The 13095-nt window shown below is 38.4% G+C and overlaps 1 protein-coding gene across 2 annotated transcripts; it reads left to right on the forward strand.

Annotated features, from left to right (window-relative positions):
• The first annotated feature begins 374 nt into the window (after window positions 1-374).
• rbm45 (RNA binding motif protein 45) lies at window positions 375-10186 on the forward strand. Of its 2 annotated transcripts, XM_053627067.1 has the most exons (10): window positions 375-879; window positions 1132-1254; window positions 3131-3257; window positions 3349-3468; window positions 5574-5750; window positions 6611-6740; window positions 6861-6957; window positions 7226-7389; window positions 8855-9068; window positions 9856-10186. In XM_053627067.1, the coding sequence occupies exons 1-9, from the start codon at window positions 610-612 to the stop codon at window positions 9045-9047; spliced, it is 1401 nt and encodes a 466-aa protein (XP_053483042.1). In that variant the 5' UTR covers window positions 375-609; the 3' UTR covers window positions 9048-9068; window positions 9856-10186. The 2 variants fall into 2 exon arrangements, with proteins under 2 accessions (XP_053483042.1, XP_053483041.1); XM_053627066.1 differs by having other exon boundaries at window positions 8855-10186.
• The last annotated feature ends 2909 nt before the right edge of the window (window positions 10187-13095 follow it).

Here is a 13095-nt window from a genome sequence, read left to right on the forward strand (position 1 = left end):
TCAATAACTTCATAAATGAGCAGTTGTACAGGTGTTCCTAATAAAGTGACCAGATCTCTTTTAGCACTCAGAATACTTTTGAAGAGTTTTCAGTCCTTCCAAAAAAAAAAAAAATTCTAATAGTATAGCCGTAGTAATAAATCGTTCGAGCCTGATTCAGCCAATTCATATTTACACATGAAAACATTTTGCAAGTCATGCATGCCTGTGTCACGTTGCTGGCTACACTATTTCTTCAGTGATGGTTTTACGTTTTTATGAGGTCAAATGCTTGTAAGGAAAGCTTTATTTATTTATTCCTAATAATGTATTTTTTAAAGTAAGACTTTTAATTTAGACCAAACATTACGTCGTTAAGCAGAAGGACCTTTATTTTGAAGTGTGAGATTTGACGACAAAAACAGTGTTTGAACTGTAGACGGCACATTGGGCATTTTCTTGTTTTTCATTTAGTGAGTGGCTCAGACGTCGAGTACTCTGGTAAAGCTGTTTTTTCGCTTTTACGTTTTTTAAATGTGTTTTACTTATATTTTCCCGAGTTAAAGAGACGTATAACCCTGCTAGTCACGTGTTAGTTAACAAGGTTAGCGGCTAAGCAGTGCAGTAAAAATGGAGGACTACAACAGGCCGTCGTCCTATCTCGATGATCCCCCAAACAGTCGGCTGTTTCTGGTCACCAGCAAATCCATCACCGAGGACATTATTCGGGAGCGTTTTTCCCCTTTCGGTGAAGTGCAAGACATTTGGGTGGTGAAAGACAAACAAACGAAAGAATCGAAAGGAGTGTCTTTTGTGAAATTTGCCAAATCCTCACAGGCGTGCACCGCTATGGAGGAAATGCACGGCAAATGTCTGGCTGAAGGAACCAAACCCATTAAGGTGTTTGTTCATTACTGTCTTCTGTGTTGTTGCACTTTATTATTTTTTTATTTCCCCAGACGACTTTACAGACCAGTGAAGTTTATCGCCCAAATTGTGTGCAGAAGTGTATTTCTTGGAATTGGTGGTGCAGTTGAATTATGATATAATTTGTAATTATTCACACACACACACACACACACACACACTCATACTCATACTCATTTATTGATCTCATCTCATTGAGCCACTCTGCTCTCTTTCCTCCGACAGGTGTTCATCGCCCAGTCCAGATCTTCCGGGAGCCACAGAGATGTAGAGGATGAGGAACTGACCCGAATCTTTGTCATGATTCCCAAAACATTTACTGAAGATGATCTGAAAGAGACTTTCAAGGTATAACACAAATGGTACTTTTCCACTGCATGGTACGACTCTGCTCTGCTCACTTTTGGGGGGGTTTTCCACTGTGGATGGTACCTGGTACTTTTTTTTTAGTACCACCTCGTTCGAGGTTCGGAGCAAGCCGAGCCGATACTAAATGTGAGCCACACGCTGATTGAGGAAGGATTCTCAATAAAGAGTGGTTCTGTATTATGACTGAGTAAATGTGTCATTTAATACATACTTTGTGTACGGTAATGTTCTATTAATTTAACATTATGCATCGTTTTTATTACAGATAAAATTACAACAAAGCTTTCTGTCTTAGATTTCCAATCAGGCGTTTATCACTGACAGTCTCTCCTGTCACGACTGAATCTAACTTAGCCATATCGAGCACTATGTAGGTTTTACAGCACTGTTATTTTACATCCTTAATAAGGTCCGTGTTCAGTGAACAGGAAAGGCGTTTGGAATATGGCCTGACCGTGTATTTGTACAGGGCTTCGATAATTCAACATTATTCCTGCGTGAAGGCGAGTGGAAGATGGCACCTATGTTGAGGCGGCACTAAAGTGCTGTGGAAAAGTGGCTTAACATCATGAAGACTTATTCCCCCCCCCCCCCCCATTTATTTATTTATTTATTTATTTATTTATTTATATTTTTTATTAGGATGTTTCCAGCCCAGTTTGTCAGCTTACCTTTGCACTCCAAACCAGATTCGTTTTATTGGATTAACAGATGGTGAAAAAAATTAATTCAATTCAGAGTGCACTTGCATCCAAAAAAAATGAGGTCTTTTTGACGGTACAAGAACTATAGTTTTACATTACAGCTCCTTAAAAAGGCAAGCAGTAGTTCAAGACAAGTTTGCACTGTTTTAGTTCTATAAAGTCAAAGGAAGAGAACACACCATCATTAGTGGAGGTGAAAGACCGCCATTTGCATGCTAAGTCATATAGAATTTCTTTGCCAGATGTGGCACTTTGACACTGTGACAACATATTTATACTTATTTTTGTAGTATGTGACTACGTTTGCATGCACATCAGTATTACAATATTAATCTGAATTTGGCAGTATTGTTTAGTATTGCGTCATTTAAACACCGCAGTCCGATCGCCCGGTTCAGATTAAAACAATATTCTGATTCTCAACCCTGGAAAATGTCTGTTTTGTATTTGGAAATTTGTTGCATGTAAACACCTTATTCAGAAAATCTACTGAAATGAGATGCATGCGCACGCTCGTTCCGCGAGGAATTGTGGGTGCGGACAGATGCTTAGCTGCAGGCTAGGTATTTAGGAATGGCAGCTTAGGCTAAACGGGCGCATTTATGTATACAGGAATATTCTGATGCCTGTACGCATATAAACATCGTATTTGGAATACGGCTGTAAGCCGAATATAGACCATATACAGAATTTGATGTGCTTGTAATTGTAATCTATACCATGCATAAGATTTACACGAAAACCATGTAAGCAGTTGATATTTTTTTGTTTTGTTTTGTTTTTTTTAACCAAACACCAATCAGTTTCAATACAGTTATTAAACTTTCTTCAACTAACTTTCATAAGATGATGATGATGATGATGATGTCAGACTTGTGTGTGTGCCCCCCCCCCGTTTTCACTGATGAGATGAATCACATGCTTTAAAACAGAGAAATAAACAATTTGGCTGATGGGATTTTAGCACAAGGTTTATTGATACTTGCATATAATCTACTAATCACTCTATGGGGGGAAACGTATTTCTTAAGTTGGGGGGAAAAGTATTTCTTATTTCTTGAGTAAAGGTTAAGTAGTAATTTTGGATCTTGACAATGTTCTTGCTGTCTCTCGTTCTTCCCCTTATCCTCTCATTCTTTCACTAATGACAGACCTATGGAGATATAGAGTATGCCATTGTCATCAAAAATAAATCTACAGGGGAGAGTAAGGGTTTGGGCTACGTCAGGTATCACAAACCCTCTCAGGCTGCCAAGGCTATAGAGAACTGTGACAAAAGTAAGTGGCATGATGCATCAATCCATGGTGAAACTTTTGAAGACGTATAAGGCATTTTCACGTACTATACCATCTGTTTCTGTCTGACTAGCATTCAGAGCCATCCTCGCCGAACCAAGGACGAAAAATGCACCAGCCGACAATGAATATTTCAGCAACCAAAGATCGGATCATGCAGCAAATGAGCCAGGCTTAAGTGCCTACCCATTTGGTATGTGTTAAATTGTACAGTATTATACTTTCCTTGTTATTTATAGTTGGGAAGTTACATATTTGCATATTTAAAGTTTAATAGCTTGGTAACACTAATGGATCTAAGATGTCTTCTACTTATTTCTTTCTACTTGTAACAATATTTTCTGTCTCTCACAGAAAAGGCTTTAAACATATTGTGTTGATTCATATGCATTAAAACAAGCACGATGTTGTATGCTGTTAGAGAAAGCACAGGATTCATGTCTTTTTTTTTTCTTTTTTTTTTTATATATAAATATGTTGGGGTTTTTTTTTTTTTTTTTTTTAAATACAAAATAGATAGGGTAAATAGGGTGATTCCACTCTAAATTTGATTGCTGTTTTAGGACAGTATTCAGTCCCGACGTGTTCGTCTTCGTATACCACAGCAGTTGTTTATAGTAACTTTTTCTGTGGTGGAATAACTGTGAAAGTTTCCTTTACAACTTTAACTCTTTCATACAGTCTCTTTTCATTAAAGGTAAATCAACGTTCTGTGTACAGAAAGCTTCATTACAGCATTTTGGAACAGTGAGTCATAGAATTGATAATGTATTACAGCGAGCGCATTAATGTAAACCTGTGATTTGCCTTGCAGCAAATAATTTTCAACAGAACACGAATATAATCCTTTCACTTTTAATATGACACCCCACTGCAGCAGTGCCCCCCTTTCCTTCCGCTGTTCACACGCTCATTTTGACAGAGACAGCTCTGGTCCACTTTTCAGACCCCTTTAGCAATTTTTTTCCTCCAAAAAGCACCTAGTGACAAATCTAGCGACTTGTTGGACAAACCTTAGCTACTTTCCGTAGAAGAGAGTTGCCAGTACTGCCCCTTCACTTCTAACTTTCTCTTTGAGTTATCCTTTTACACCTAAATATAGCTGAAATCACAGCACGCCCATTGTCTATAACTTGTGTGTTGTGTGATTTGCCAGATGATGTCGTGGTTATAAATGAGGATTTTAACAGTGCGGAGCAGCAGCTTGGAAATGGCTTGGAAGTGATTGCTGTATACCATGTAGTCTCTTAATGGGCCACATTTCAGGCACTATTTTATACTCGTTCTGTTGTCTGACAGCAGAAACAGAAAAATATCAGAATGAGAACAGCTTTATTGGGAATTCAGCTGTATTAAAATACAGTATGTGAGCATGGAGAGTAGGAAAGAAGCAAACATGAAAAGGGCTGTCACTAGGCAGAATGAAAATACGACACAATGATGTAATTAATATGCTAATTAGTGCACGACATCATTTAGTGACTTTCCATTGAAAGCTGTTGGCAACAGTGCTCCTGTCACTCACCTGGAGTATAGAGATATTATGGTGAATATGAAGAAGCAGTGCCTGGGAAATGCAAATTTAGTTCAGCATGGCTGGAAAAGGCGCCATTTAAAAATCTGTTGTGTATTATTATTTTAAAATAAGAAATAAAGAATATCTTTGAATGACATCTCTTGTGAAGTCCTTGAAAACAAAAAAAATTATTGGTGCTTTGGCAAGTTAAAGCTGTCACTGATGTTTGCAGAGCAAAATTTAACTGAAACAATAAAAATAAAGGTTCCTTTTGTTATTTTATATACGGATCGTTAGATCTAGAATTCTGCCCGCTGTAAATCATACACATGTCTGATAAAGTAGTGTGATAAGATTACATTTATTTGGACAGATTATAGTAAGTATTTATGAGAGGAAGAGAGAGATTGTACGTGTGTGGATTACCTGCGTCTGTGCCACGTCTCTACTAATAATGAAGCTGTGAGTTTAACCGTATATTACTATGGTTACAGTTGTTAATAGGCAGTGCATTAATTTAGAATGGTGATTAAACTGACTGGAACTACTTGTGATGTATATGGTTTAATGCACACCTCCAGCCAATCAGACTCGAGTATTCGGACAGATTATGGTTAAAAACTGTATTGTAGAACAATAAGTTCCAGTCCACTAATTTAATTGGACAAGGGACATTCCAGGAGTGCTGATATTTAGTATAACAGCACTGGGACATTTCACTGTAGACCTTGCAGCAAAGCTTTGTATGAAGCTAGTATTAAAGTGTGTATGTTGTCCTGCAGGTGCAGAGTCTAGTACTTACACTGCTGGAGAAGGCTGGAACTCTGACTTGATAACTAGGTGCCTGATGGTGTCATCGCGTGTACCCATCGCACAGGAGCAGATTTATAACCTGTTTGATCTGATCCCAGGAATGGAATACTGTGAAATGCAGAGAGACCAATATGGTTTCAGTAAAGGTAATATTAAACGCTGACGAATACACTTTCATGTATCTCTGTTAAAATGTTTGTGTATTTGTGTATCTGAACATGTAATTGCCATCAATATGAAATGTAGAAGTGCTGCCTTGGGATGTAGTTGATCCCTTCTCATAATGCAGTTGTTTAAGACGTAAATTTATTTACAGTCAGCTCCAGAATTATTGGAACTTTTGGAAAGATCAGTAAAAAAAGGTCTTTGTGGTTAATTAGTTTAACGCCATACTGAAATGCGACAGAAGTAGAACTTTATTCTAAGACTATTTTAAAAACCCTTATTAAAAGTATATATATTTTTTAACAAATTCGTGTTTGTCACAATTTATTGGCACACCTGTGTTTAGTACTTTGTGCAGATGATTGCCTTTAATCCTGATGAGATTTGAGACTACAGTGTAAAGTCTCCTCAATTAAATTTTATTTGTGTAGCGCTTTTAACAATGGACATTGTCTCAAAGCAGCTTTACAGAAACATATAAACACAGGATACAGATTTTTAGTGTGTGAAAGTATCCCTATTACGCAAGCGGCAAGGAAAAACTCCCTAAGATGGTATGAGGAAGAAATCTTGAGAGGAACCTCAGTTCAGAATTATTTTTGTTCAGTCTTTGTTACCAAAAAAAGCTCTGTTCTTGTCTCATCTGACTCCAATACCTGGTTCCAATGTCTCAGCAGCATCTAGCAAACTCCGTCTGTAGTCTGCCATACGCCACCCTCCCACCACTTTTTGAGACCGATAAATTGTTTGTTGACATGGAGTTGGCAGTAATTCTGGAACCGACTCTAAGTTATTTTGAAATAGTGCTTTAGGGGGTCCTAATAATCCTTGTTGTCCGCAGGCCAGGCTATGATTCGTTACAGTAATCTGGGTTCAGCTGTGTATGCTAAAGATAAACTGAATGGCTTTGAGTATCCACCTGGAAACAGACTTTCTGTGAGTTTCATTGATGATGGAGAGGACAGGACCAGGTAGAGGCCAGCCCTGAGCTGTTATTGTTCATCTTAATATACCTCTCCTGTACCTATCATACACGAAAAACCTGCACAGGATTAAACTATTTAATATTGTGGGTTTTCTTCTCTCGACAGCCCAGTAGGGAAGATGGCCATGCAGTTGGTTGCAGCCCAGATGATGTCTATGGTGTGGAACGGCCCCTCTGGAGCTCAACTAATGAAGACCACTGCAGTAAGCAGCACTCTTTAAATACAATGAACTGCAGCAACTGGCAGCTTATCTTGAGAGTTGACATAATGTTTTTCAATGAATAGTACTGTCCCAGTAAAATGTAAAACTAGGACTATTTTCAGTGCTCCGTTAGTGAACATATTGTAGTTCTGGGACTACTGGGGCACAATATTAGCACTTCCAAATGAGGGCTAAATAGCTGGTTTATTCTTAATAACTGCATTCTGTGATGAGCTCCTCAAACTAGCTGAATGAAAATTGTCTGCAGGGTTATGCAACATCATCAATGCCCCAGAAGCCTCGTGTTCAGACAGATGTTGTCCTCCCCTCTCATAAGAAACTGGCTTCTTCTGACAGTGTGGTCAAAGAGAGGCTTTTTGTCATCTTCAACCCCTCACCGCTGCCAGTGGACATACTGGAAGATGTGTTTTGGTGAGTACAAAGGCTGTTTATTTGGATAATTATGGAAAACCACAAATGTTTAGCAACTGTCCACACATACACCGATATTAATGAAATCATAGTTTATACTCATTTGTCCACAGAAACAGCATGATTGAAAATGTCTCAATCTATATGAAAATGCAAAAATGATTTGAAAATGCTGACATGAGCAGGCCTGCCCAGTGATAGTATGTAATCAACTGTATAATGCCTATAAGTAATGGTTAAGAACAGGTGTATTGAGCAATAGAGAAGCTAAATGCAGAAAAACAGAACATGGCCAAGAATTCTCAAGTATAAAATGACTAGCTCAAGGATTCGCATGTGTGGAACTGATGCTTAAGGTTTGACTTGCAAACAAAATGTTTCAAAACCCGGATCTTATCCAGAATCTCCATTCACGGAATGCTTTGTACTCCTGGAACAGTAGATTCAAGAGAAGCACAGAGCGCATCATTTTCTTGAGCCTCCGCATGACGGTGTAATAACAAGACAGAGAGAAATTATGTTGCAAACACCAATAAGTAATTTCAGATCCCAAAGTAACAGCCTGTTCAGCAGCCATGATGAACTGAGTCCTAGTATATTCAGAACATGAAAAACTGCAGTGGACATGCGCAGGGTGGTGCTGTGATGTTCATACATTTTAAAATTTCTTTGTTTCTCTCCTTGGAGGGGGCTTTCAAAAAGCCCTGTTTTCTGTGACCCAAAATGCCATTTTGTGTGGAAAAAGAAACCAAAAAACTACAACCCCCAGTTCCAAAAAAGTTGGGAGGCTGTGTAAAATGTAAATAAAAACGGAATGCAATGATTTGCAAATCTCATAAACCCATTTGTTATTCACAATAGAACATAGAAAACATATCAAATGTTTAAACTGAGGAAATGTACCATTTTAAGGAAAAAATGCTTTTTAAATTTGATGCCCGAAACATGTCTCAAAAAAGTTGGGACGGGGCGACAAAAGGATTGAGAAGTAAGTGTTACTAAAAAGAAACTGCTGGAGGAACATTTTGTAACTAATTTAGGTTAATTGGAAGAAGGTCAGTAACATGATGGGTATAAAAAAGTATCTTAGAGAGGCAGAGTCTCTCAGAATTAAAGATGGGATGGAATCTGGATGGAAGCATATGTTGCTCTATAACCTGTATATACCTTTCAGCATTGATGGTGCCTTTCCAGATGTGCAAGTTGCCCATTCCACAGGTACTAATGCACCCCATACCATCAGAGATGCAGGCGTTTGAACTGAGCGCTGATATAAAGCCACATATTAAACCAATCCCTCTCCTCTTTAGTTTAGAGGACGCGGGGTCCATGGTTTCCAAAAGGAATTTCATATTTCGTTTTGTCTGCTCAGAACAGAACAGTTAGTACAGTTGTTTAGTAGACTGAATCCTATTTGCTTTCCAGTAATTGACTGAACATGCAGGTTCATATTTTCTTTCTGCAGTCGTTTTGGCTCTTTGGTGGAGGTGTACCTGGTGCCAGGCCGGAACGTTGGCTACATTAAGTATGCGGACCGAAAGCATGCAAATGACGCCATGGCAGCCCTTCATGGCAAAGTGGTAAACGGCGTGAAAATGAAGGTCATGCTTGCTGATCCACCTAAAGAGGAGTCTCACAAGAGGCAGAGAACTTACTGATGCAGCTTCAAATTGGTTAAGGTAGGTCACAACTCCCGGTAAGGCATCACCTTTAGTCCCATCCCATCATTTGGCTAACTGAGGAACCTCATCATGCAGGTGTTTGTCAGTATTGAGTTACACACTAATGAGACATAATTACACTCGAACCAACACACTAATGATGTCATCCCTTCATTAAAGGCATTTACGAGGTGAAATGCATGGACAATTTTAATAATCACTTGTTTATCACGCCCTGTCTTGGACTTCTTTTGAGTCTGATTTTTAATTTTGATTCTTGAACATTTGTCTTTAAATTTGCGTGTGTAATCAAGTAACATTCTCTCTCACTGATGGCTTCAATCTGCTCGAGACCAAGCATAAAGAAAACCTGTTTATCTTTTGCAGGTCAGATAAGCAGTCTACAATTCTGTGCTAATGATTTTTTATCTCCTCACATATTACCAGTTACTGAATGGAAGATGAAATTAGATTAAATATTGTTTAAAAAAAACCCCAATGATTATCATGCTGATGATTCTATAATCTGGCACTTTTACTTGTTTCTTCATGATGTTCTCACCTTTAATGACAGATTCTGTGGTTTTTTTGCATCTCCGGAGTCTGTCGCTTCAAATTCCTAGACGGAAAATTTACTTTCCTAGTGATGCTCTTTAACCTTTGCAAGCCCTTAAGGCACATTTCTTCTTGATGGATGAAGTCTGTCGAACACAAGTGCATGTCTAAATTCTTTCAAACACACAGGAAGCAGATCTCACTGCAGGGTGTTCTTGTATAACTGGTTATGCTGTCTTTGTTCCTACAGAGTTTAAGTGACATGACGCATGACCTCGACATGACTGGACGGATTTTTACGATGACACGACCTCATAGCTACGGACAGTGACTACTGTACATATTTTGTCGTGCTATTTGTGATGTTTTGCTTTGAGGATGAATGCTACGTCTCTTTTAATACTGTATTCTTTTTCCTATATGTAATTATGAAAAACACCTTTAAATGGTGTAAAAGTCTAAAGACTGTGAAGACAAAGCTTAAGTGGACAGAACACACCACACAGACACCAGACAATTAATTGCTGTATGCAGGTTTGTGTTTCATGTAAATGGTCTTCTAATAAAAAAATCCACCTGAATCGTGTTGTGATTTTAATTTTTTGTCCTCCTCCCCCTAAGTGTTACCTTAAGCATTAATAATTGTATAAATGTGACCGGTTAATCCACAACACTGCAAAGATACTGGAGTGTTGTTAATATCTGTAGCACAGCATAGACAGAAAGAATACATCTGATTATGTTGAATATTGAGTGTGTGTGTGTGTAATATATATATATATATATATATAAAATATTTCATTTACTGGATTCATGCGTTACTAATTCGTCATTGTTTAGTGATAATTTTCCTGTCAGTTTAGGAAATAGTAACGTAAAATTTGTTTAACCAACTATGGGACATCGTCATTTATAAATGACGCAAAGAAAATTTCATTTAAAAAAACTAATAATATTCAAATCAATAAAATTACATTTTAATATCACATGACATCCCCCTCAGCCAATGAATTATTTTCCATGTGCTTCACATGTATCCGCATTTTAGAAAAATAATAACTCAAGAACACAAAATCTGTGTGTCATGTATAAATGACAGTCCTTTTATGGGATACATATTTCCTGTGTAGCTGCCAATGTTATCCAGTACTATCAGGCAGTATAAGAGTCTTCATGTCTGTGTCCTAGGTTGATGTTGGTAAGTTTTATGGAAGACAGAGAGGCAAAGCTGTACCAATTCCAGAAGGTAGTGATGATAGTGACAGCAGTGCATCAGACAATGAGGTTGTAGTAAGAAATTATCAAGTTGAGAATCAGGAGGATAACAGCAGTGAGAGTGAGGACAGTGAGGAAGAATGTAATCAGGAGCAGCCAGCAACAAGTCGTAAGTTGTTGTGGAAGTCAGGCATTCGGATTCATTATCCGATGCCAGTTTGGAAGATGCGTCTTGCCTCAGCAGAGAAGGTGCAAATGTCTTCCTCTGAGTGTCTCAAACATATTGTCCAGCAAACAAACATTTACTCTGTGCAAAAACAGGTTAACTCACCCCTGAAATGCACAGAGAAAGAACAGTTCAAACAGTTCATTGGGACTGCTTTCCAAACGTCCATCTATGGAGTTCCTGTAACACATATGTGCTGGCAGACCTGCACACGCATTGACAAGATAGCTGATGTAATGCCAATGAAAAGATGGGAACAAATCAAGAGCAACTTCCACTTCAGTGACAACACTTTAGGCCTTGGCAGTGATGACTCAAATCCAGATCCTCTCTTCAAAATAAGACCTTTCCTCAACTTTGCTGTAGAACAAATGAGAAGCATTCCAATGGATGAACACCTAAGTGTGGATGAACAAATAATTCCATACAAAGGAAAAAGTCGACTGAAGCAGTACATCCCGAGCAGGCCCCATAAATGGGGGTACAAGGTGTACATGCTTTGTGACTCAAAAGGCATTGCATACAACTTTGAGTTTCACACAGGCAGGATACTACCAATCAGTGGAATGCCTGACCTGGGAGCCAGTAGCAACATAGTTCTACGACTGGCATCCATCATACCCCCACATCAGAATTTCAAGCTCTACCATGACAATTGGTTCACAAGCATAGACCTTGAAGTTCAAATGGCAAAGAGAGGGATCTACTGCCTTGGCACAGTCAGAACTAACAGGTTAAAAAGGGTGCATGTTGAAAACTGACGAAGAAGTGAAAAGGGCTGGACGGGGCACTTTTGATGAGAAGGTAGCCATGTGTGAGGATGTGAAAATAATCGCAAGCAAATGGCAAGACAACCACACTGTCACCCTTCTGAGAACGTTCACTGGGGCTTACCCAGCTTCCACTGTGCAACGCTGGGACAGGAGGACAAATCAGATCATCAATGTGAAATGTCCATCCTCTGTGGTGATGTATAATAAAAAAAAATGGGAGGTGTTGATCTGATGGACACCTTGCTTGCATTGTACCGAACAAAGATTCGGTCACGGAAATGGTACATTCATATTTTCTTTCATATCCTGGATGTACTGTGTGTAAATGCATGGCTGCTGTACCGAAGGGGCAATGATCCCTCTCCTAAACAAAGTAAGGAACTCAGCCTAAGAGAGTTCAAAACAGCAGTTGCAGATGTCCTCTGTAGACAAGGCACAGACAAAGTGAAACGTGGCCGACCCAGCTCTGGAGAGTGAGTGTCAAAGAAGAAGCAAAGGAGAGAATCCATAACACAACCAGAGGTCAGGAAGGATGGCATTGCCCGTTGGTCTTACTACGCTGACAAGCAGGGACGCTGCAAAAATGATGACTGCACAAGTCAAACTTGAGTTATGTGTGGAAAGTGTGGGGTACACCTGTGTTTCACACCTAAAAAGAATTGTCTTGTTGATTTTCACATGCGAGTAAAAATGAAATCACATGAAATCAATTACTGTAGCATAACATAAAACAGAAGAAAGTACTGTTTTTAAAACTCTAAAACATTTTTACACTACTGTTTTTGATTCACTAAGAGATTTTTTACATTATTTTCCAGAGTGAAATTGCATTTGAATTTGTCTCAAGTTTCAGACAATTTTACATGAGTTCCAAAACAAATATAGCAGCATAAGATGAAATGGAATGTGAATAAAGTTTTTTTTTTGGTTTTTTTTTTTTAAATGTTTCTGAAACACCAAGACACTGGCTAACTTCTTTCTAGACAGTGAAAATGCATTTGAATGTGTGACATTTCAGAAATTTTATCAAAAATCTTTTACCCAAATGGGACAAAGTCAGTTATAAATGACGGTACACTAAAAAAAAGGTCAAAGGTCAAATATACAAAACAAGTTTTGGAAATGATTTTAGCCTTAAATAAACAAAAAATATAAAGTAATGAATTTTTTAGCTGTGATTTCATGATTAGTTCCATAGAGGGTTAAGGAGAACGTCAACGTCTCTTAAATTTGCCAATCGGTATACTTATTTGGCGAATAGTCTAAACTCAGTCAA

The sequence above is a fragment of the Ictalurus furcatus genome, chromosome 6 (genome assembly GCF_023375685.1).
Source record: "Ictalurus furcatus strain D&B chromosome 6, Billie_1.0, whole genome shotgun sequence".
Taxonomy (NCBI): Eukaryota; Metazoa; Chordata; class Actinopteri; order Siluriformes; family Ictaluridae; genus Ictalurus; species Ictalurus furcatus.